Source organism: Melanerpes formicivorus, unplaced genomic scaffold (assembly GCF_026170545.1).
Source record: "Melanerpes formicivorus ecotype bairdi unplaced genomic scaffold, bMelFor1.0.p_v2 SCAF_155, whole genome shotgun sequence".
Taxonomy (NCBI): Eukaryota; Metazoa; Chordata; class Aves; order Piciformes; family Picidae; genus Melanerpes; species Melanerpes formicivorus.
In genome coordinates this window covers 475,357-500,816 of record NW_027142507.1, presented here as the reverse complement: position 1 = coordinate 500,816, position 25,460 = coordinate 475,357, and the positions used below count along the sequence as shown (strand labels likewise).

At 51.5% G+C, this 25,460-nt stretch overlaps 1 protein-coding gene across 25 annotated transcripts in view; it reads right to left on the bottom strand.

Moving 5' to 3' along the window:
* The window catches only part of RIMS1 (regulating synaptic membrane exocytosis 1), a 286,098-nt gene that overhangs the window by 179,261 nt on the left and 81,377 nt on the right, over positions 1–25,460 (bottom strand). For all 25 annotated transcript variants that reach the window (XM_068168690.1, XM_068168691.1, XM_068168698.1 and 22 more), the window contains exon 2: positions 130–343. In XM_068168690.1, coding sequence (XP_068024791.1) covers positions 130–343 — 214 coding nt within the window. The remainder of the gene's footprint in view (positions 1–129; positions 344–25,460) is intronic.

Sequence of the window (25,460 nt, the reverse complement as noted above, 5' to 3'; positions counted from 1 at the left end):
ACCTCCGACCCGAGGGACGAAGGAAGCACTTCAGCAGAGGGCAGTATGAAAAGGCAAAGGTAAGGTGAAGCACCTGCAGCCTGAGAGCGTGGGGCAGGCTGCGTGCTCGGAGCACCCCAGCAGACTTACGTTGTTGGATCGCAGGGAGACGCGACCCCCGCACCGAGCACAGAACTTGGTCCGGCAGTAAGAGCACAAATGGCCACAGCCATCTGCAAACTTTGTTTTGTGACAGATCCCACACGTCGGAGCATCGTCCTTGTGCTCTCCCTGGTACCGCCGAGCTTCTTCGCCTATCTTTCTTACTTGCTCTTTATAGCTCTCGAACTGTTGATGCAACCTCCTGCACAGAGCAGAAAAAGAAAGTTTAGACAGCAAGGACAGCAGGAAACAGCCCTGGGAATCGCTTGCCTTCACCTCACAACTCTGCCTAACGGTGTTGGCATGGCACAGCCATGAATGTGTCTTGTACCAAACACACTGCACACGGAGGAGATCAATCACCACTGCAATGGAGGAGATCAATCACTACTGCACATGGAGGAGATCAAACACCACTGCACAAGGAGGAGATCAATCACCACTGCAATGGAGGAGATCAATCACTACTGCACATGGAGGAGATCAAACACCACTGCACAAAGAGGAGATCAATCACCACTGCAATGGAGGAGATCAAACACCACTGCATACGGAGGAGATCAAACACCACTGCACAAGGAGGAGATCAATCACCACTGCACATGGGGGAGATCAAACACCACTGCAATGGAGATCAATCACCACTGCACAAGGAGGAGATCAATCACCACTGCAATGGAGATCAATCACCTCTGCACAAGGAGGAGATCAAACACCACTGCTACAAGGAGGAGATCAAACACCACTGCAATGGAGATCAAACACCACTGCACATGGAGGAGATCAATCACCACTGCAATGGAGATCAATCACCTCTGCACAAGGAGGAGATCAAACACCACTGCTACAAGGAGGAGATCAAACACCACTGCAATGGAGATCAAACACCACTGCTACAAGGAGGAGATCAAACACCACTGCAATGGAGATCAAACACCACTGCACATGGAGGAGATCAATCACCACTGCAATGGAGATCAATCACCACTGCACAAGGAGGAGATCAAACACCACTGCACAAGGAGGAGATCAATCACCACTGCAATGGAGATCAATCACCACTGCAATGGAGATCAATCACCTCTGCACAAGGAGGAGATCAAACACCACTGCACAAGGAGGAGATCAATCACCACTGCAATGGAGATCAATCACCTCTGCACAAGGAGGAGATCAATCACCACTGCACAAGGAGGAGATCAAACACCACTGCAATGGAGATCAATCACCTCTGCACAAGGAGGAGATCAATCACCACTGCAATGGAGATCAATCACCACTGCAATGGAGATCAATCACCACTGCACAAGGAGGAGATCAATCACCACTGCATGAGGAAGACTGTTTGGGAGAATCTAAACTGAAAGACTCCATCAGACAAACATAATTCTTTTAGGTTTATTTCAGAGCACATAACAAATCACTGCATCTGACCAGAAATTGATCCAAGCATCAGAAGATGGCAACAGAAATGGCACAGTCTGGAACAGAAGTTTCTGCCATGCATAGAATAAACCAGGAACATCACTGCCTGGGACATGTCACAGTGCCTTGTAGTCAACTTCATGGATGCAGCAGGTGCATTAAACAAATCAATCAGGTTTAACTTCCAGTACAGGACTTGCCCCAAGCACAAATCCAGGCTGGGTGAGGAACAGCTGAAGAGCAGTCTTGAGGAGAAAACTTGGGGTGTCAGCTGGTGACAAACCTCCTAGGAGCCAGCAATGGTCACTGGCAGCCCAGACAGAGGCCACGTGTAGGGCTGCATCCAAAGCAGGGAGAGCTGCAGGACAGAAAGGGGATTCTGCCCCTCTGCTCTGCTCAGCCCCCACCTGCAGCACTACCTCCAGTCCTGGTGCCTCCAGCACAAAAAAGGACACCAGGCTGCTGGAGCAGGTCCAGAGGAGGTCACAAAGATGATCAGAGGGCTGGAGCACCTCCCCTGTGGGGACAGCTCTCTGATTCTCTCTCATGTACAGATCTCTTACGTTCTGCATCAGTGCAAGACTCTTTTTACCAGGAGGGGCTCAGAGCGGAGGTTGGTCTCTTCTCCCAAACACCCAGCACCAGAACGAGAGGACACAGTCTCAAACTGTGCCAGGGGAGGTTTGGGCTGGAGGTTAGGAAGAGGTTCTGCACAGAGAGAGTGATTGCCCATTGGAATGGGCTGCCTGGGGAGGTGGTGGAGTCGCCATCACTGGGAGTGTTCAGGAGGAGACTTGATGGGGTGCTTGGTGCCATGGGGTAGTTGATTAGGTGGTGTTGGGTGATAGGTTGGACACGGTGATGATCTTGAAGGTCTCTTCCAACCTGGTTAATTCTGTGCTATTCTAAAGCCAAGTGCTGATCTGGAGTGTCACACTGCCTCTGTCTGGAGAAACCCCAACGCTGTGTGTCAGCAAGAATGGAACTGGAGGAAATGGTTGCAGGATTCAGAGAGCAGAAGGAATCTCACCCAGCCCATGGCAGCTCTGCTTCTATTATTTCTTGTGGACCTTTCCCCACTCTCTGAGGAAGGTCTCTCTATCTCTGGCTCTTCTATAACAGTGGCACCAAACCCCTCTCAACAGGTTTGCCTTGTACAGAAGTGCATCACATAAGAACTGAAATCCAGGTGGGTATTGTTCATGTTTGCTCCTTAACTTCCAGCCCATGGAGCACATTTTCATCAGATGCAAGGAAAATGTAAGTCTGGTAAATGTTCCTTAATACAGAGAAGCACCTAAAGGTTAGGTTAAAGACATAACAGGCAGGGTTCTGCTGGAGAGAGTCCAATGGAGAGCTACAAGGATGACTGGGAGGACCTGAACAGCTCTGCTGGGAAGAGAGACTGAGAGCCCTGGGGCTGTTTAGCCTGGAGAGGAGAAGGCTGAGAGGGATCTGCTCAATGTCTCTCAAGAGCTGAGGGCTGGGGGTCAAGGGGAGGGGGCCAAGCTCTTGTGGGTGCTGCACAGCAAGAAGCCAAGGAGCACTGGAGACAAACCTGACCAGAGAAGGTTTCAGCTGCCCAGAAGGAGAAACTTCTTTGGGGTGAGGGTGAGGGAGACCTGGAGCAGGCTGCCCAGAGAGGTTGTGGAGTCTCCTTCTCTGGAGCCTTTCCAACCCCCCCTGGCTGCATTGCTGTGTGGCCTGCCCTGGGTGCTGCTGCTCTGGCAGGGGCTGCACTGGATGCTCTCTGCAGCTCCCTGCCAACATTCTGTGATTCTGTGACATAACAGCTTGGGTGATCCTTAAGGCAGCTAATTCAATCCACTCCCAACAGGGGAATGTATGTCAGTATCACCCCAAAATTCTACTACTGAGGTCAATGGCATAGCCAAAAAGCTGAAGGGGGCTATGGGGGGTGTGGTATGGTGTGGGAAATTAGGACAAAAAATAGAGGAAGCTATTGCAGGACATACCACTGGACACCCAAAAGTCAGACTGATGAAGTTTCATGGACACTTTCCATCTCCACTAAGCAGATATTAGAATCATGGCACACTGAAGAACAAAAGGAGGCTTGTGCACTTCTGCGCTGGCTGCACAGACTTTCCTACAAGTGCCCGAGATTGGGGTGGCCTTTATGCACAGCTGCACCTCAAGTGGTGTTTACATGCAGCATGAAAGCCTCCTTCCCACTCGCTCAACTCCAGAAGATGGCACTGCAGGCTGCATTCCACTGCTCGCTCAGCAATCACAGACATCCCAGGCCAGGAGGGGCTGGAGGGGGCCTCTGGAGATCACCTGCTCAGCCGGAGCTAAAGGGTGGATAACCACTGGGGGGTGGTGCCCAGTGACAGGAGAAGGGGGAATGGGCACAAGCTAGGGCACAGGAGGGTTCACTTCAGCCAAAGGAGAAGCTTCTTTGGCCTAAGGGTGCCAGAGCCCTGGAGCAGGCTGTGCAGAGAGGTTGTGGGACTCCTTCCCCAGAGAGATTCCAAACCCACCTGGACACTGATGCTGAGCAACCTGCTCTAGGGCACCTTGCTTTAGCAGGGTGCTTGGCCTAGATGATCTCCAGAGATCCCTTCCAACCCCTACCATTGCCTGGTTTCTTTTCATGTGACCTAGCCCAACCCCTCTGAACCTGACACCATAAACCACCAGATTAACATCAACCTGAAATCCAAGGCTGAACACTGAGCACCTGATCTAACATCACACTAACTGTGCTCTGTGCTGCCTTCGTGTCAGGATAAAACAGTGACACCTTGGGTGTGACATAGCCTGAAGGTAACTCCCCCCCAGTGGCCATGGCAGCACTCTGCCCTGTTCATCCACAGCACAGCATATTTAGTGGCATCACAGAATCATCCTGGTTGGAAAAGGCCTTTCAGACCGAGTCCAGTCATTCTCTAACTCTTCCAAGCCTGGTGCTAAACCTCAGCACCACATCTCTTCCTCTTTCAAGCATCTCCACTGGTGGGCATTCTTCCACCTCCCTGGGGAGCCTCTTCCAGCCTTTGAGAACTCCTTCATCAAGAAGTTTCTTCTAGTATCCAACCTTTGCAGGAGCACCACTCCTACCAAGACAGGCTGAGCAAGTTGGATCTGTTCAGTCTGGAGAAGAGAAGGTTCTGGGGAGACCTTAGAGCAGCCTGCCAGTACCTGAAGGGGAACGCTGAGGAGGGACTATCTCCAAGGGCCTGTGGTGACAGGATGAGGGCAATGACTTTAAGCTGTAGCAGAGTAGATTTAGGTTAGACACGAGGAAGATGTTCTTCACCATGAGGATGGTGGAACACTGGAACAGGTTGCCCAGAGAAGCAGCCCTGGAAGTGTTTAAGACCAGGCTGGATAAGGCCTAGTGAGAGGTGCCCCTGCCCATGTCAGAGGGGCTGGAACTAGAGGATCTTTAAGGTCTCTTCCAGCCATTCCATGATGATTCTGTGTGTAACAGACACTGAAACCCCAGACAGGGGTTTTATTCAGGGGGCTCTCACCAGGAATCTTCTCACCAGCACCAGCAGTGGCTTCCAAGCTCACATTTTCCTAAGGGCAGGTTTTCTGCAGGCACACAAATGAGCTCATTAAATCCCCTGCATAAAACACAATTCTCTCAGCTTCCTGGAAGCTTCCTAATGTAGGTTACTGGAAAGCTTTATTTTTGCACCCTTCTCTTTTCAGCTTTTTCTTTCTTTTCTCTCTTTTTAAAACCAGCTCAGCCCACAAGCAGACTTTCTCCTTACACAGCTGAAGAGCTGTGAGTCACAGATGTGCAGCACCTACAATAAGGAATTTACAGCCCAGCTTCCCACAGCTCCTCCCCAATGACCATTACCCTTTCTGAGGGAGAAAAGAGAAAGCAGAGAACTCAGCAAACTCCTCTCACAGTGCCAAACAAGGCACAGCTGAGGGATGTAGCAGGAAACTCTCTGCACTTCCATGCTGAGCTATCTTTAGCACTGCAGGAATCAATGCCTTCTGGAAAAACACCAAAAGATGTCTCTGTGCTCAAAGCATACCTGGGTTTTATGAAAAGTGCCAAGCAGTTGCTTCCTGTTTATCATTTATTCTGAGTCCATGAAATTTGAAAACCAAAACCATTGGGCACATCCCCTTCTCAGCAAGAGAGAGCCCTGGGCTGTTTGGCCTGGAGAAGAGAGGGCTGAGAGGGGATCTGACCAATGTCTATCACTAGCTGAGGGCTGGGGGTCAAGATCAGAGTCACAGAATGTCTCAGGTTGGAAGGGACCTCAGAGTTCACCTGCTCCAACCTCCCCACCATGGGCAGGGACACCTCTCAACTGCACTTGGCTGGGAGGAGGCATCCACAGCCTCCCTGGGCAGCCTGTTTCAGAGCCTCACCACCCCAGTACTGAAGAACTTCCTCCTAAGATCCTGTCCAAACCTACTCTCTTTCAACTGAGAACCTCCCCAGCCCTGCTGGCCACACTTCTCCTGCTGCCCTCCAGGCTCCCCTTGGCTCTCTTGGCCCCCAGGGCACATTGCTGTCCCATGCAGAACTTGCTGCCCCCCAGCACTCCAAGGTCTTTCTCCCTGGGGCTGCTTTCCAGCATGAGGAGCCCTGGTGTGTGCTGGTGCCTGGGGTTGTTCCTCCCCAGATGACACTGACCACAAGTAATTCCACTGACTACAAACCATTGCACTGCCCACATTTGGTGACAGAATGCTTAATATCATACTAGAAGCAGTCTCACGAGGTGAGTGAGCTAACCTCCTCTTTCTTTTGGTATCAGAGTCCATCCCAGAGGCACAGAGCTGCTGCAGGCAGTGGGACATCTCCCTGCGAGGCCAGGCTGAGGGGGCTGGGGCTTGGAGCTGGGAGCAGAGGAGCCTGAGGGCTGCCCTCATTGCTGGGGATAAAGATGTGCAGGGCTGGAGCCAGGCTCTGCTCAGGGATGTCCAAGGACAGCACAAGGGGCACTGGGGGCAAGCTGGAGCAGAGGAGCTGCCACAGGAACAGGAGGGAAACCTTTGTCCCTGGGAGGCTCCCAGAGCCCTGGAGCAGGCTGCCCAGAGAGGTTGTGGAGTCTCCTCCTCTGGAGCCTTTCCAGCCCCAGCTGGATGTGTTCCTGTGTGCCCTGCCCTGGGTGCCCCTGCTCTGGCAGGGGGCTGGACTGGATGATCTCTGGAGCTCCCTTCCAATCCCTACCATTCCTGCTTCTGTGACAAGTTGTGGAAGCCACATTACCTCCTGGAACAGAGCCCAGCAAGTCTGTGACATGCAGACTGCCTCTGAGCCTTAGGGCAGCAGCTGACTCAGCAGCTCAGTGTAGAACCCACCCCAGATGTGCTAAATGCTCAAGCCTTGTTCCATCCTGGTTTAACTATAGCACCTGCCCTGCCAGATATTGTTTGAGTTCCACTTACTCATCATCAGTCCCATGGGTTCCACTCCTCTCTCATCCCACTACTGCCAGCTTGCCAGCAAACACATTCCTGTGCAGTCAGTTCAGTGCTTTGCTGGAACAGAAAGCAGATGAAGTACAGAGGGGCAGATATCTCTCTCTACCCACTTGCTGTATGCTCCTTCACTACCCTGAGCAGCCCCAACAGGCCACTCCTGGTTCTCCAGACCCAGCACCACCTGAGAGAGCTAAACACGTTCAGCATCACCACAGAACTGGGAAAACAACCATGGGAGTCATAATCTGCTAGACACAGCACCTGCAAAGACATTCAGCTGTTTAGCTCTACTCATGCACCAAAGCTGCAGAAACAAATCAATATGTGCACAGAACATGGAATTGTTTCAGTTGGAAAAGATCCCTAAGATCATTGAGTCCAGCCAGCAGCCCAGCACCACCATGGCCACTAAACCCTGTCCCCAGGTGCCACAGACACAGGCTTCTTGAACTCCTCCAGGGATGGGAACTCCACCACCTCCCTGGGCAGCCTGTGCCAGTCCCTGACCACTCTTGTAGGAAAGAAGTTTTTCCTAATCTCCAGCCTAATCCTCCCTTGGCAGCACTCACAAACTATCTGTGCCAGGAAATACAGAGCAAGGGATAGCAATATTCATGCAAGCAGTAAGCCAGCCAAGGAAACTGAGAAGGGTTGGACACAATGAAGGGTAAAAAGCATCTGAGCCCACACAGTCAGAGTAATGCTTATGAATTTAGCAGGAGAGGGGAGAAAGGCAGCAGAAGCAGAACCACAGAATCACAGCATCGTAGGGGTTGGAAGGGACCTCGGCAGACCATCTGGTCCAAGCCCTCTGCCAGAGCAGGTTCACACAGAGCAGGCTGCACAGGAAGATGTTCAGGTAGGTTTTGAATGACTCCAGGGAAGGAGACTCCACAACCCCTCTGGGCAGCCTGCTCCAGGGCTCTGCACCCTCACAGTAACGAAATTTCTCCCCCTGTTGAGGTGGAGCCTCCTGGGTTCCAGTCTGTACCTGTTGTTTCTTGTCCTGTCACTGGGCACCACTGAAAAGAGCCTGGCACCTTCATCCTGACACCCACCCCTCAGATATTGGTAGACATTGATCAGACCCCATCCCTGGAGGAGTTCAAGAAACCTGTGTCGATGGCACCTGGGGGTGCTGGTGGACAAAAAGCTCACCAGGAGCTCTCAGTGTGCACTTGCAGCCCGCAAAGCCAACCAGAGCCTGGGCTGCAGCAGGAGAAGTGTGGCCAGCAGGGCAAGGGAGGTGATTCTCCCCCTCTGCTCAGCCCTGGTGAGACCCCACCTGGAGTACTGCCTCCAGTTCTGGAGCCCCTATGACAAGAGGGATGTGGAGGTGCTGGAAGGTGTCCAGAGCAGGGCCAGGAGGATGAGCAGAGGGCTGGAGCTGCTCTGCTGTGAGGACAGACTGAAGGAGTTGGGGCTGTTCAGTCTGCAGAAGAGAAGGCTCCCAGGTGACCTCATTGTGGCCTTCCAGGATCTGAAGGGGGCTACAGGAAGGCTGGGGAGGGACTGCTCAGGATCTCAAGGAGTGATAGGACTGGGGGGAATGGAATGAAGCTGGAGGTGGGGAGATTGAGGCTGGAGGGGAGGAGGAAGTTCTTCCCCATGAGAGTGGTGAAGCCCTGGAATGGGTTGTCCAGGGAGGTGGTTGGGGCCCTGTCCCTGGAGGTGTTTAAGCCCAGGCTGGATGAGGCTGTGGCCAGGCTGATCTAGTGTGGGGTGTCCCTGCCCATGGCAGGGGGGTTGGCACTAGATGATCCTTGTGGTCCCTTCCAGCCCTGAACCAAAATAGAAAACTAAAGAATGAAGCACAGCCCCCTGAGGGAAGCTGAGGGAGAGGGTGGTGAGGCCATTTGCTGCTGCAGAAGGGCTGGCTCCAGCTGCTCATGCAGCTGCACTGTCAAAACCAAGAATATTAAGACATAAAGTCCTAGCAAAGCAGACCCAGTCCAAGGAGCAAACTGAATATTGGTTGTATGTGATGGGCTGGGATGTGCCCCTTGGGAAAAACCCTCTCTGCTTCCTGGAGATCACAGTAACAAGATTTGCCACAGTTTGGTTTAGAAGTGAATTTCAGGTCTCTGAAACTTGTCAGGTCAGCAGTTTCCCTGAGATCCACTGGAAAAAGACCTTAGCAATTTTCTCCTAGCTGCCTACCCTCCAGAGGAGGCCATGAAGATGATCAGAGGCTGGAGAACCTCCCCTGTGAGGACAGGCTGAGGGAGAATAAACCTTTATTAGAATAAACCAAACCAGGTTGGAAGAGACCTTCAAGATCATCGTGTCCAACCCATCAACCAATCCAACCCACCCAAACAGCTAACCCATGGCACCAAGCACCCCAGCAAGTCTCCTTCTGAACACCTCCAATGACGGCGACTCCACCACCTCCCCGGGCAACCCGTTCCATAGCACAATCACTCTTTCTGTATAGAACTTCTTCCTAACATCCAACCTGAACCTCCCCTGGCGCAGCTTGAGACTGTGTCCTCTTGTTCTGGTACTGGGTGCCTGGGAGAAGAGACCATCATCAGCCTGTCTACAACCTCCCTTCAGGTAGTTGTAGAGAGTGATAAGGTCACCCCTGAGTCTCCTCTTCTCCAGGCTAAGCAGTCCCAGCTCCCTCAGCCTCTCCTCACAGGGCTGTGTTCCAAACCCCTCACCAACTTTGTTGCTCTTCTCTGGACTCGTTCCAGCAAGTCAACATCCTTCCTAAACTGAGGGGCCCAGAACTGGACACAGTACTCGAGGTGTGGCCTAACCAGTGCAGTGTACAGGGGCAGAATGACCTCCCTGCTCCTGCTGGCCACACTGTTCCTGATGCAGGCCAGGATGCCATTGGCCCTCTTGGCTGCCTGGGCACACTGCAGGCTCATGTTAAGCCTACCATCAACCAGCACCCCCAGATCCCTCTCTGCCTGGCTGCTCTCTAGCCACTCTGACCCCAGCCTGTAGCACTGCCTGGGGTTGTTGTGGCCAATGTGCAGAACCCGGCACTTGGATGTGTTCAATCTCATGCCGTTGGATTCTGCCCATCTGTCCAGCCTGTCGAGGTCTCTCTGCAGAGCCTCTCTACCCTCCAGCAGATCAACTCCTGCCCCCAGCTTGGTGTCGTCAGCAAATTTACTGATGATGGACTCAATGCCCTCATCCAGATCATCAATAAAGATGTTAAAGAGCACAGGGCCCAGCACTGATCCTTGGGGCACACCACTAGTGACTGGTTGCCAGCTGGATGTGGCACCATTCACCACCACTCTCTGGGCTCGGCCCTCCAGCCAGTTCCTAACCCATCGCAGTGTGCTCCCGTCCAAGCCATGGGCTGACAGCTTGGCCAGGAGTTTGCTATGGGGGACGGTGTCAAAGGCCTTGCTGAGGTCCAGGTAGACTCCATCCACAGGCCTCCCCACATCCACCAGGCGGGTCACCTGATCATAGAAGGAGATCAGGTTGGTCAGGCAGGACCTGCCCTTCCTAAATCCATGCTGGCTAGGCCTGATCCCTTGGCCATCCTGTAAGTGTTGTGTTATTGAACTCAGGATGACCTGTTCCATGATCTTGCCTAGCACTGAGGTCAGGCTGACAGGCCTGTAATTCCCTGGCTCATCCAACCGGCCCTTCTTATGGATGGGCACCACGTTGGCCAGCTTCCAGTCCTCTGGGACCTCGCCAGTGAGCCAGGACTGCTGGAAAATTATGGAGAGTGGCTTGGCCAGCTCATCTGCCAGCTCTCTCAGCACCCTAGGATGAATCCCATCTGGTCCCATGGACTTGTGGGGATCCAAGCTGCTAAGGAGAGTTCCAACTACCGCCTCATGGAACATGGAGCTGGCGGTGTTCAGCCTGGAGAAGAGAAGGCTCCAAGGAGACCTTAGAGCAGCCTGCCAGGACCTGAAGGGGCTCCAGGAGGACTGGAGAGGGACTTTTGACAAGGGCTGGGAGTGAGAGGATGAGAGGGAATGGACTGTGAGGAGGGCTGCTGGAAAGTTCCTTTAAGGAAGTTCCATAGAGATGTAGAAGCCCTCAGCTCTGCCTGCCTCAGCCAAATGAACTGCTCTGGATCTTCCTTCTCAGAGCAGCATGAAAGAACAGCACTCACAGATTCCAGCTGGCCCCCAGGAGGAAGTTCTGCACCGTGAGAGTGGTGGAATACTGGAACAGGATGCCCAGGGATGCAGTTGAGAGCCCATCCCTGGGGACATTCAGGATCAGGCTGCATGTGTCCCTGGGCAGCCTGCTCCAGCTGGAGGTGTCCCTGCAGGGGGGGTGGGCAGGATGAGCTGAGTGTTCCTCCCATCCCAGTGAAAGCGAGTGAGCTTCAACTTGCTCAGGAATCAGGAGCAAGATTAGCAGCTGAGGAGGCAGCAGCCTGGGATGCAGAGTGGTCCCCAAACCACCCTCTCCATTTTTGTCACTGATGTTGAGTCCTATTGAGCCAAGAGCTGTAAGAAAGTGGAGGGGGAGGAGCTGGAAGTGCCAGTGGAACATAGCCAGTTTAAAAACAGGGGAAGGGTCTCATTAATGCTTACCCATCTCTACAGGGTGAGCTCCAGGAGAAGAGCCAGACTCTGCTCAGTGGTGTGCAGGACCAGGGGCAATGGACACAAACTGGGACACAGGAGGCTCCATGTAAGCACAAGAAAAACAATCTTTATTTGGAGGGTGGCAGAGCACTGGGACAGGCTGCCCAGAGAGGCAGTGGAGCATCCATCTCTGGAAGCACTCAAACCCTACCTGTGTGACTTACTGCAGGTGACCCTGCTCGAGGAGGGGGCTTGACTGGGTGATCTGCAGAGCCTCCCCCCAGCCCCTGAGATTCTGCTATGAGAGCTGTGATAGCGAATCCTGGGTGGCTTGCAGCTCTTTTCCCCCTTATTGCTGCCTTGCTGGCCAATGAGCAACTTTCTATCTCTAGCTTTATAACAGGTCCCCAAAAGGGAAATACTTCAGGTCCTGGACCATGCTCTTCCTTATCAGCTAAGTGCTGTCTTCATTCTCCTCCTTGAGTGAATGTCACCGGGCGTCACCAAGCACCATGCTCTCTGCCACCGGTATGACAGACACACACACAGTGCCTCCTGAAGGAGCTGGCCCGCACCAGCTGAGGGTGGCACAATAGTGCTTTGATGCCATCACTTCCCTGAAGGAAGCACAAAATGATCCTTGGAGCAGCAGCCTCTGAGCCTCACAGGAAATTTGCCCAGGAAAATACTATTCTGTGAAGTAGCTCTGCCAGCAAACATCCCTTGAAATCCATTAAACCAACAAGTAAGGAATTATTGGATTTATTTTCTCTTCAGGAACATCAGCTTCATTTTATTATGGAATACAAATTGCATTGATTTAAGCTAAACTTCACTCAAATTCTATTTCTGTGAACAAACAGAACCTAATCTGTGTTCAGAGTAAAGCAGCAGAGAATTAAATGCCCTTCCCTTCAATGTATTGCATTAATTTATTGGATCCCACAGTCAGCTACTGTGGGCAGGGCTGGTTTTAATCTGAGGATGGTCACCACATCATGTCCAACCAGCCATAGAATAGAATAGAATAGAATAGAATAGAATAGAATAGAATAGAATAGAATAGAATAGAATAGAATAGACCAGACCAGACCAGACTGGAAGAGACCTTCGAGCTCATCCAGTCCAACCTATCATCCAACACCACCTGAACAACTCAACCATGGCACCAAGCACCCCATCAAGTCTCCTCCTGAACACCTCCAGGGATGGTGACTCCACCACCTCCCTGGGCAGCCCGTTCCAATGGGCAATCACTCTCTGTGTAGAACTTCCTCCTAACATCCAACCTGAACCACTGGAAGTGACATCCAACAAAGTGCAGAACACCTCAAGAGGGAGGTGGGGGGCAGGGGGTGTACAGTAGAAGAGTTTGGGTTAAGGATTGGAGTAGGGAGGGGAAAACCCCAAACCAACCAACCAAGCTGAACAAAAGTCTTGAGGAGTTGTTCACAGAATCCTAGGATGGCTCAGGTTGGAAGGGACCTCAGAACTCATCTGCTCCAACCCCCTGCCATGCCCAGGGACACCTCTCAGCTGCACTCAGCTGCTCAAGGCCTCATCCAGACTGGCCTTGAATACCCCCATGCAGGGGGCAGCCTGTGCCAGAGTCTCACCACCCTCCTGCTGAAGAACTTCTTCCTCAGCTCCAGTCTAACCCTGCTCTGCCTCAGCTCCAAACCATTCTCCCTTGTCCTGTCTCCAGACACCCTCATGAAAAGTCTCTCTGCAGCCTTCCTGCAGGATCCCTGCAGGTGTTGGAAGGCAGCTCTGAGGTCCTGTGGCAGTTTTAGACTAAGCCTTTGAAAGTTAGCTGCAGATTTTTGATCAGAAGAGTGAAGAAGCATAAACAAATCCACAGCTGTGTGTAAAAAGGAGAAGAAGAGATTATTCTAAGCCAATTTCATTGTCCAGATGTGAGATGTTGCCCCAGCAGTACCTCACATCTCACTTCATTCCTTCCCTGTTTCTCTGGCTGCTTCAGCCCTGCTTCACTGGAAAAGGACCTTACCTGCTGACCTTGAGATAAGAACACTGACACAACTAGCCGTGCTTCTCTGAGCTAACAGGACTCTCTGATGGCTTTTTCTCTTTTTCTTCTAATTAGAGGAAAGGGGGGGGGGGAGGGGTTAGGGGGGAGCTGGAGCAGTTCCCCCACTCCTTTTGGGGATCTCATTAGGGGTTCAGGGGGTTTCTGTGCTGTGCTCTGATTGCAAGTACCTGTGTAACGTTGTAACCCCTGTGTGTTCGTACGTGCTCACCGTAGTCCATTGCAGAGCGTAGTTTTGCTTGTCAATAAGGCTTCCATTTGCTCCCCCGCCCGAGCCAGCCGAGCTGTGCTTAATGCTGGTGGGCCTAATACCACAGGACCCTGCAGAGTCTCCTCCAGACCCTCACGCACAGCAATAACAACCAGGTAGAAGATGGGCAGAGGATGAAATGGCTTTGCCCTGGGTACATAGCTGTGACTACTCTTTGTCCCCATCAAGAAACTGCAGCCCTGAGCACCTCCTCTAAAGTTTCAGACGATAAAGATCAAGCAAGCCAAGGTGAGGCTCAGCCAGGCGCTGGCACAGGATGCCCAGAGGGGTGACAGAGCCACCGTCCCTGGGGATGTGCAGAAACGCTGCGGCCACAGTACCCCAGGAGGGGCCCTAAGGGGCACGGTGGTGTCAGGCTGGCAGCTGGTCTTGACCTTGGAGGTCTTTTTCCAGAGAGACAATTCTATGATTCTGTTATTTTGGCATCTTAAAATACTACTGAATGAAAAAGTCCTCATGTCTCACACCCCAAATGCAGGCTCCTCAGCCTCACATTCAGCAAAACAACAGACCTGTCTTACTGCCTGTTCCTAAATTTATGAAGGAAAAGGAGAAGGAAAGAGGGAGAGAAAAGGGAAAAAGGAAAAGGAAAAGGAAAAAAATAAAAATAAAAAAGAGAAAGGCAAAATTAAAAAAAAAAAAAAAAGAAAATAATAAGAAAGAAAAAGAAAATGAAAAAAATAAAAAGAGAAAAAGGGAAAGGAAAAGGGAAAGGGAAAGGAAAAGGAAAAGGAAAAGGGAAAGGAAAAGGAAAAGGAAAAGGAAAAGGAAAAGGAAAAGGAAAAGGAAAAGGAAAAGGAAAAGGAAAAGGAAAAGGAAAAGGAAAAGGAAAAGGGAAAGGGAAAGGAAAAGGAAAAGGAAAAGGAAAAGGGAAAGGAAAAGGAAAAGGAAAAGGAAAAGGAAAAGGAAAAGGAAAAGGAAAAGGAAAAAAAAAAGGAAATTAAAAGGAAAAGAAAAAGGAGAAAAGAGAAAGAACAAGAGAGAAAGAGGAAAAAAAACCCAAAACAAACAAAAGAGAAAGCAAAAGAAAAATCGAATAAAGGGAGAAAAAGAAGGAAAAAGAGAAGCCCAAGCCGAAGCCGAAGCCACAGACGCAGGGCAAGGCCCTCGCCAGCACTGCAGTGAATGCCTTCATTCCGCTGGCAGCCGGTGCCAGGTTTGCTGGGGTGGGAGCCCTGGGTACCAGTTCAGCACCACAGGAAATTGCCTGGGAGCAGTGTTTATTAAAACAGCTCTCTGGAGCAGCCTTCCCCACACATGGGTTTGGGACCACATCAACATGTGAGCATTCCTGGCAGCCAAGGTGTGGAGCAGATGCTGGGTATCAGATGGCAATTCAGGGAGAGCAGCTAAAATATGACAGAGCACAGTGGTCTGTAAACAGAGCACAGCTACCCAGCCCCTGGTGCCATATGGTGGGAACAAACAGGACACGTGAGAGCAGGGGAGGCTCTTGCAGCGAGGGCTGGGACAGCAGCCAGTGAGGTGCAGAGCTGAGGCTGGGGCTGCAAGCAGGAGAGGGAGAAGGTTCCCAGTTCATGGCACCCGGCCCCGGCTCTCTGCGTGCCGTGAGCCTCACACCTACACATAACTGAGAGCCTCACCTGGGGCATCTCTGACTGATCCCCTGCTCACCTTCCTCTGGGCTGTCTCTGTGACAAGGAGCAGAGGAGGCTCCCCCACCTACTGCAGACACCCAGGTGCCTGAACACGAGAGCAGGGCATGCTGGTCTCCAGCAGGATTTCATTCCCTTCCTTCTTCTGGGTGCCAAACAGCAATGCAAAGCAGATGGCATTTGGGGGCATTAGCAAAGCAGAACATCAGCTGGTTCCATGTCCTGCTTTAAGCACAGCTCAGGCTTCAGTTCAGCATCTGAGGGCTTTTTAGGTTTGTGATTTATTTTAATTCCTTCTTTCAGTGTACTCTTCTCTAGAAGCTTTCAAGACTCACCTGGATGTGTTCCTGTGTGACAAGGGGTGACAGACACAAACTGGAACCCAGGAGGCTCCACCTCAACAGGAGGTGTCTTTGGTGTGAGGCTGCTGGAGCCCTGGAGCAGGCTGCCCAGAGAGGTTGTGGAGTCTCCCTCTCTGGAGCCTTTCCAGCCCCACCTGGATGTGTTCCTGTGTACCCTGCCCTGGGTGCTTCTGCTCTGGCAGGGGGCTTGGTCTGGATGGTCTCTGGAGGTCCCTTCCAGCCCCTCCCATTTGTGATTCGGTGAAGTTGAATGTTCTCAGGAACGCTCCCTGTGAAGGCAAACCCTCAGCACCCTCTCTCTATTTTTGATGTCTGTTTTCCCCCCAAGATGACTCTTTGAAGACCACTGCTTTGAAGTCACTCGCAGCAGAAACCTGGAGCCTCTTCTGTGGTGAGCATCCCTGCTCCTGGACACTCACCGAGAGCTAACAATTACATCAGCATTAACAGAGACGTTTTCTGCACCACTCCCTGACCTGAGCGAGCTGTTGAGCAGGAAGGATGAGCCCCAAACGAGTGCCAACTACTTCTGCTTTGATCAGAGCCTCCACAGCAAGGCCTGTAGAGAACTATGACAGCCAATCTCCAATCTTCCTCTCCTCTCCTTGTTTTCTGTCAACAGTTTAATTAATTCCCAGGCTCACTATTTATGCCCAAACTCTCCCAGAAAAGAAAAAAAAGACATTACCATGAAGAAATGCAGTGCCCAGAGCTCAGCACTGCTAATGCATCACCCTGTGGATGCATGCCTGTAATAATGCACACTGGAAAACTGTCCCAGGGACAACCCGGCAGAAGGACACCAGGAGGAGATGCTCCAGTGCCCAGGAGCTTGTTAATCACCAGCCACCAGGGCTCTCTCCTGAGGAGCCACACCAGTCACAGGCATGAATTTAAGGGAAGAAAAGCTTCTGTCAAGCCATTTCCCATCCCAGTCCTGACAGAAAAGCCCTAGGGCTCGTTTTAAACCAATAAAATCTTAAATAACAGGAGTGAGTGTCCTCTGGGAAGCTCTGCACAAAGTCTATTAACCTGCTTTATGCTGCTGCTGCTGCTCTGGAGCACACATCAATCTGGCACACAGACACTTCGCCAAAGCTCTGCCTCCGTTAATATTTTCTCTGCTACTCACAGTGCCTCTCACCACAGCCTGTTAAGCCAGGAGCATTCCAGGCTCCCTGAGCATTCCTGACTGCCACAGGCTGCTGAGCCACCACCTGCAACACGGTCAGCCCCCCAGAAAATGTCACCCAGTGCCACACAGAAGGCTCCAGGTAAAAATCTGCCACTACAGGGTAACTGTGTCCATGACAGCTTCCCAGGTGATCACATAGGTGTTAGCCCTGGACTACTTGGGTCTAACCATAGCTTCATAGAATGGTTTGGGCTGGAAGAGATCTCCAGAGATCATCAACTCCAACCCCCCTGCAAAGCAGAACCACTTAGGGAGGTCATACAGGAACACATCCAGGCAGGATTTGAAGACCTCTAGAGGATACCCTCACAGCCTCTCTGGGCAGTGGGCTCCAGGGCTCTGCACCCTCACAGGAAAGAAGTTTTCTCTCATGTTGCAATGGAATTTCCTGTGATTGAGTTTCTGTCCATTGCCCCTTGCCCTTTCACTGGATCCATCCTCCTGACAGCCACTCTTCAGGTGTTTGTAGACATCGATCAGATCCCTCTCAGCCTTCTCTTCTCCAGACTGAACAGCCCCAGGTCTCCCAGTCTGTCCTCCAAGAGAGGCTGCTGTCCCTTACTCATCCTGGCAGCTCTCCGTTAAGCTCTCTCCAGCAGATCTCTGTCTCTCTTGAACAGGGGAGCCCAGAACTGGACACAGTATTCCAGAAAAGATCTAACTAGGGCTGAGGAGGAGGAGAGCCCCTCCTGACCTGCTGGCCACACTCTTCTTGATGCACCCCAGGATCCCATTGCCCCCCTTGACGACCAGGGCACATTGCTGTCCCATGGAGAATTTATCACCCAGGACTCCAAGGTCCTTCTCTGTGGAGCTACTCTCCAGCAGCTCAGCCCCTCACCTGTCCTGGTGCCTGCTGTTGCTCCTCCCCAGGTGCAGGATTCTGTACCTGTCCTCACTGCACTTCCTTAGGTTCCTCTTTGCCCAGCTCTCCCTGAATGGCAGCACAGCCTCCAACATCTCCTACCTATTCCCTAGCAAAAAATGGCATTCCATCTAGAGAGCAGAGCTGGGAGGATGTAGTTCCTGCCACAGCTCACCACGTTAAGCTAAAAACAGCTTTCCAGATGGAGGTAGATGTACAGCAAGCCTACAATGCTTCCACATCAGGATCTTGTACGCCAGCAGCCTCTCCCCACCCGAGCAGGCTTCTTGTGCTTGGGATGATCACTTGCTTGTCCCTCTGCCAGACTCACAGATTGGTCACAACCGCATGGAACAGTGGCAGAGCAGGACCACTCCTTTGCAGTCTGGTTCTGTACTATGCTCTTTAAAAGGCACTGCCTCTCTTCCCTTGGAGGGCATGATGTAAAACCCAAAGCCGTGTCAAGAGTGCTCAGCTGACAATTTTATCCAGCACACTGTGCAATATTCTCCCACAGCTGAACAGAAGGACAAGGAGTGAAGCTCTGTGGGTACCCAGCGAGAGAGATTTTGAAACAGAAGATGACTCTTTCATATCAGCTCTCTCCACCCAAGTGGAACAACTAAAGATTCTTTCTGTCAGCTCTAAGCTGAACAGCAACTGGTGCATTTCTCAAGTAGAAGTGAAAATCTGGAGGCTTCCAGAAGATTCCTGGAGATGGCCAACAGTAGAAACACTGAGACTTTTCCTGTGCTTCAAAGAAAATCACCTGCCAAGCCATCTGTGCACTGCACCACGCCTTGGTCTAAAGCCAGCCCAGCAGAGCTGCGATCAGCGCGCTGACACCATGCAGCCGTGGCACTGGTGGAGGCCTCCCTCTCACCTGCCAGCTTCCCCAGAGGCAGCAGCTCAGCTACCATCCACCAGAGAAGTGTGGCATGTCCCATGATGGGGCACAGCAAGTCTGGCTTGCTGATGAAAGGCAGCACTTCTGCTACCTAAAACCAGAGCAGGAGCAATTACCTCTCGGCAGCAGCAACTCTCACCTTTCCTTCTCTCAATTGATTGCCAAGATTATCAAAACCATAGTCTGGTAAGTCAAATATTTTATGTCTGCTCAAAACAGGAGAGAAAACATCCTGCTAGGGTTGCACCAGTGTGAAATGCTGCCTGCAGTACCTCAGGAGGACTTGCCTGACGTAGGATGTGTGGTACACTGAAGGACAGAGAGCATTTGTTTGGGCTTTTTCCCTTCTGTTATGAGGACTGAATGGAGATTTGTTTGGGTTTTGCCCTGCATCATCTGCCTGTGCTTGCTGCCATTCCTACTGAGAGATATGCCATAGGCCATTGGAGGGCCAAGATGTATGAGGAAGACTGGCAGGAAGCAGACTGTTTGGAACTCAAACGACTGTGTCCCTGGACAGGAAGCCTGAACCCAAATCCAAGAGGTCTCCTCTTTTGCTTCATTGTGTTAGGTCGAGTCACCTGGGGTTAATTTGAGGCTTCATACAGATTCTTCAACCTCAACACTTCCTGTTGGGAGACTGCAAAACTCGCTGCTGTAGCCTGGAGGAGCATGGAAGCATGGTTTGACACCCTTGGTACCACTACCTACTTAATTACCCAGGATTTATGGCTGCCAGTATGTACAGCTGAGGAGTGAGGCTGGTTGCAGCCATCACCTTGGAAATACACAATGAAATCTACTAAAGCAGTGAGTCCAGTTAAATTGTCTTCACTGCCCCATAAAACACGGCAATTAGCTCCTTGAGGAAACCTGCTCCTGGCCTAGAAGACATAAAACACAAGCCCTTTAACATCACTGCAATGTGTCAACATCACAGTTTGCACTTCCAGCTCCAGAAAACAGGTGTGGAAATCACAGAGCCATAGAAGGGGCTGGGTTGGAAGGAACTTCCAAAGGCCATTTAGTCCACCCCCCCTGCAGAAAGCAGGGGCATCCTCAACTAGAAATGGCAGCTTCTGGACCTCCTCCAGGGAAAAAAATCCAACCAAACAAATACCAAAAGCCCAACCACCCCAAGAAATAAACACCACCATCCACTCAGACACCCAGACCCCAACCACCAAACACCACCAACCCCTCAAACACCAAAACACCTCCAACACCAAAACCCCTCCAACCAGCCCTGAGGAAAAGAGAAGTCACCCCAAGTAGCTAAGTCCTGGAGCTCAGCAAGCCTGTGACATTGTGCTGATGAGCTCTGAAGCTGCACCATGGATAAACTACAGATCAGAAACAAGTCTTGCTCAGGAGATACTGAAGGAAGATCAGCAGCTCCTAGGAGCAGCCCCTTCAGCAATGTACCTCATGCCCTGCTTCCCAGCACAGTCACTTCCACTCCCATCCCTCAGTGCTCACTCTGCCTTTCACCACTGGATGAAAAGGCTCTCGGTGCTGGGTGCTGTGTGCACACCAAAGCCTTTACACTTTCTAATCAAGTCACCTCTTGATCTCCTGAGTGATAAACTAAACAGACTGAGATCCCTAAATCCTCTGCTGCACAGCAGCTTCTCCAGCATCTCAAATGTTAGTGCAGCTCTTAACTGAACCTCTGGTGACCTCTGAACAAGCTGTAAAAACAAAATGCCCCGGGAGCTGTGTCTGTCCTTTACCCATTTTCCAAACCCAGTGCCAAGGATGAATGTCAGCCCCAGCAGCCAGCAGTCTCTGCTCACCAGAATGCCCCTTCTGCACAGGGAGTGTGGGCAGAAGTCTCCCATTGAAAGAATTTTCCTGGTTCCTCAAATGTAACAAAGGGAAGGAAGAGCACTAGTCAGCCAGAAACTTCTTCAGTCAAGTGCTTTAGCCCAAGCAGGCAGGGGCTGTGTTCTTCTCAATGCTTACCCAAAGCAGTTGTCTCCAGCTGTCTTTGGCTGGTGTCCGAGTGGGGAATGACTTCTTGTCCTCACAGGACACAAGCACACCTCTGCTTTGTTCCATGCACAGACAGAGGGACCTTGCTCCTGCTCTCCCTTTGTGCCTGTCCTAGCAGGGCCAGTGTGGCCATCTGAACGTGGCCCAGGACCTTCCTCTGGATGTCTTCTGTGTAATCTACAGTTCCTGAACAACTTCTGACTGCCTGCAGCTGAGGACTTCTCCCTTATTTCCTTGGCATCCCCTCACAGGTTATCATTCTAAATAGTTTGGTTAAAAGGAATTGCAGGACTGCAGGGGGTGGAAGGAACCTCTGAAGATCATCGTGTCCAGCCCTGCTGCCGGGGCTGAATCACCCAGAGTAAATCCCACACATCCAGGTGGGTTTGCATTCCATTCTGTGCCCACTGCCCCTTGTCCTCCCCTCAACACCACTGAGAAGAGTCTGGCTCCATCCTTCTGATGCTCAGCCTTCAGGTACTGATCAGCATTAGTGAGATCCCCTCAGGCTTCCCCAGGCTCAACAGCCCCAGTCGCCTCAGCCTCTCCCCACGGGGCAGATGTTCCGGCCCCTCAGTGGCTCAGGATGCGGCAAGGCAGCTGGAGCTGGATGCCCCCACGGTACCTAACTGCACGAGCCAGCCACAGCATCCCCTCCTCTGGAAGACACTGCACACTGCATTTGAACACAGGTGAAGTTCTGCAGGCTGCTTTTCATCTCTGAGAAGCACTAAAAATATTGCCCTATTTTCTTCTCTGTAGTGTCTACAAAGAATTGCTTCAACTCTCCCCTCCAGCTCTCAGGGGAACCGTTTGAAATACATAAAGGGACACAAACTAACTTCCCATGTTTATGACACCCAGGGATTACAGATGAGGAGGCCAACATAAGTAGGACTCATGAATCACAATGAAAAATGGCACTTTCTGAATTAAGAAAAAAGAGTCATTGATTTCCTCAGCCACTCCAGTGTAGGCTTTCCCCTTGACCGTTTGTATGACTGAGAACGTGCCATGAGCATAGAAAACAGCTTCTTATGGCTAAAAACAGGTCCTTCAGAAAGAAGGCTCTCACTCTCCTAAGCTGAATGTTCTTCACCCCTCCTGTTGAACACTCTGGGTAATGGCAACCACAGCAGCATTTCAAAGCTGAGCCTTATTTTACTTTCAGCCCCCTAAAATACTGTTACAAATCCAATAATTGCAGCAAAATGCTTCCAAATGTTCTGTCCTGACTTCCTTCTCATGCTCCTTAGACAAATCTCAATGTCTTCAGCAAGGGAAATTCCTTGGAAACAATTCTGAAATCCATTCTTCAATCTGCTTCCTATTTTTAGCTCTCCCTTGCTGGCAGGTAGGAAAGTTGATTGCTTGCAAATCCTGAATTTCAGCTGAGTTCCTTTGATTTCCCTCTGCCAGGACGCAACAGACAATTAGTTCATCTCTGCTGTCAGAAAAGTTTCTTAATTAAGTTCATGAAAAGGCTTTTCAGTTCTTGACTGAAGTGGAACACTCTTGTTTATTGCTCACAATGCCATTGCTGCCAAGGCTGTGAGCAGCTCTCCTGCTTCTCCTGCATGCTCCTCCTGCATGCTCCTCAGCAGCGCTGAGCCATCTCAGCCGCCACAGATCCACAGAATGGTTTGCATTGGAAGGGACCTTCAAGCTCATCCAGTTCCAGCCCCATGCCTTGGGCAGGGACACCTCCCACCAGCCCAGCTTGCTCAAGGCCTCATCCAGCCTGGCCTTCAACACCTCCAGGGAGGGGACATCCACAGCCTCCCTGGGCAGCCTGTGCCAGGGTCTCCCCACCCTCACTGGCAAGAATGTCTTCCTCATCTCCAGTCTCAATTTGCCCTCCTCCAGCTTCAGTCCATTCCCTCTCATCTTACCACTACGAACCCCTGTAAAAAGTCCCTTCCTGACTTTCTTGTAGGCTCCCTTCAGGTACTGCAAGCCTTCTCTTCTCCAGGTTGAACAGCCCAAATTCTTGCAGTCTGTCCCCATAGGGAATTTCTCCAGCCCTCTGATCATCTTCATGGCCCTCTTCTGGATCCAATCCAGCAGCTCCATGTCCCTCTTGCTGGGGGGCCCAGAACTGGATGCAGGACTCCAGGTGGGGTCTCAGTAGAGCAGAGCAGAGGGGCAGAATCACCTCCCCCATCCTGCTGCTCACACTTCTTCATCTCCTGGTCACCATCCTCTTGTCAATCCTGCTACTGCCACTGGCACCACCAGCAAACTTTCCTGACACCTCCCAGGGCTCACCCTGCCGCTGCTGGCACTGCCCAGTAGCTTTGACTCTGCCTCTTAAACAACAAATACTCAGCTGCCACACATTCCAGCACGTTGCCATAGAAATGCCTGCTCAGGCCTTGGCACAGGCTGCCTGGGGAGGGGGTGGAGTCACCATCCCTGGAGATGTCCAAAAATCTGCAGACATGCACTTTGGGAGGTGGTTTAGTGGGCATGGTGGTGTTGGGTTGACAGCTGGGCTACCCTAATGATGCTATACCAAACACACACAGATCCTGAGTGTAGGCAGTTCAGTGCTACCTGCCACCTCCTGTGACCTGCAACAGCCACTACAGAAGAGAAAGCAACCTAAAAAGCCAACCTCAGATAAAGGACATTGCTCTGAGCTGCAGTTCTGACACTCCCATGGCTGTTTTCACAGCCACAAAGTGATGGCAGCATCCTGTGAGCTCCTCGGGCTGAGAGGGAATCTCACTGCTAACCTTCAAGCCTTTATTCATCTTTCTCTTACAGAAGTGTTTAGCTCTGGCAAGGGTGTGATTAGCATTCTGGTGGTAAGGAGAGCAAAGAGATTCACACCACCAGAGACATTCAGAGTGACAAGAGTTGGGAGACAAAGAGACAAAATTTCCAGCATAAACGTTTGCAGGTGCTGAAAATGGAATCGGAGCTGACAGTGGTGGGGGGGAGGCAGCATCTGTGGAGTATGGTGTCAGGCAATTTTTGTCACATTCATCTTCAGCACTGTCAGAATCTTGCAGGTATGCTGCTCTGCTGTCTCATCTGCTTCTCCATCGGGGACACACTCATTGCATTAGCAGGCTCCCACCAGGGCAAGCCAAGAGGGCTCTGTTTAGTTCGCTTCCTTCCTTACTCGTTAGCAGAAATGATTAAGTCAAGAGGATCACCAAGTAAGAAGCCTTCTGTTTCTAGGTCTGACAGAATGTGCCAGGCCCTGCAGACATGCAGCCATTAGGGCTCAGGGGTCTCTGTTTGGGGTTCATTGTGAAGACTGGTGACTGTGTACACACAGAAACCGACAGCTGCTGCCACCAGCCACATCCACACAGATGTCCCAAAGAAAAGACCCAAAGAGCATCTCAGAGAGAGTCCTGGCCCTGCTTACAGTCAGTGGAGTCTACAGTTTGCTTACCCCAGTACCAGAGCCAGGGAACTGCTGGAGAGAGTTCAATGGACAGCCACAGAGATGGAGTGGAGCGTGTCTCTGGTGAGGAGAGACTGAGAACTGGGCCTCTTCAGCATGGAAAAGAGATGACTGAGAGGGGATCTGGTCAATACTGATCAACATCAGAAGTGTAGGGGTCAAGAAAGCAGGACCAGACTCTCCTCGGTGGTGCCCAGCATCAGGACACTGCCATGGGCAGGGACACCTCCCACCACCACAGCTTGCTCAAGGCCTCATCCAGCCTAGCCTTGACCTTGAACACCTCCAGGGAGGGGACATCCACAGACTCCCTGGGCAGCCTGTGCCAGAGTCTCCCCACCCTCACTGGCAAGAACTTCTACTTTCCATTCTGGATCCAGCTGGATGTGATTCATCTGGCTAAGAAGTCACTGCTTTTCTTGTGATTTTTCAAGATCATTTACTTTCCTGCTTGGAGACTGGCAATGCACAGACCTATCTGAGATGGCATTCCAACTGACTATGAGGGGATTTGATTTCTTCTACTGTGCAAGAGCACACAAACCTGGCAGTGTCTGCCCTCTGCCAGTATGCACTAGAAGAGGAAGGTATCCCTCCAGCCCCAGGCAGCACCTGTGTCTCTATCAGCCAGAAGGAATCATCTTTAGCAGTTCTCTTCTCCAGTCACTCCATGCAGGACTAGGTGGATATGTCACTGATACAGACATAGGTGGGATTCCAAGAATTCCAGGTGCCTAAAGTTTTGGTACAGCAGTGCCTGCTCAGCAAAAGCTGAACCAAGAAATGTGATTCCTCATGCCTGCACATCTCCTACACAGGCATTCACTCATGAGGGTCTCCCTGCTTCCCTCAGGCTTTTGTTTCTCATCTTCTCATCAGACCAATCCTCTGCATTTCCCAAACTGCCATTCTCTGGCATCTTTTACTATGGAACTTAAAACTAATCACAGTTTAAAAGAGCAATATTTAAATTTCACTCATTCATGCTCAGGGGCTTGGAACAGCTCTGCTGCCAGGCCAGGCTGAGGGAGCTGGGGGTGTGCAGCCTGGAGAAGAGAAGGCTGCAGGCAGAGCTCAGAGCAGCCTGCCAGGAGCTGAAGGGGCTGCAAGAAGGCTGCAGAGAGACTGTTGGCAAAGGCCTGCAGGGCCAGCAGCAGGGCCAAGGGCTGCAAAGCAGAGCAGAGCAGCTTGAGCTTGGAGGTGAGGAAGAAGTTGTGCAGCAGGAGGGTGGTGGAAGCCTGGCCCAGGTTGCCCAGGGA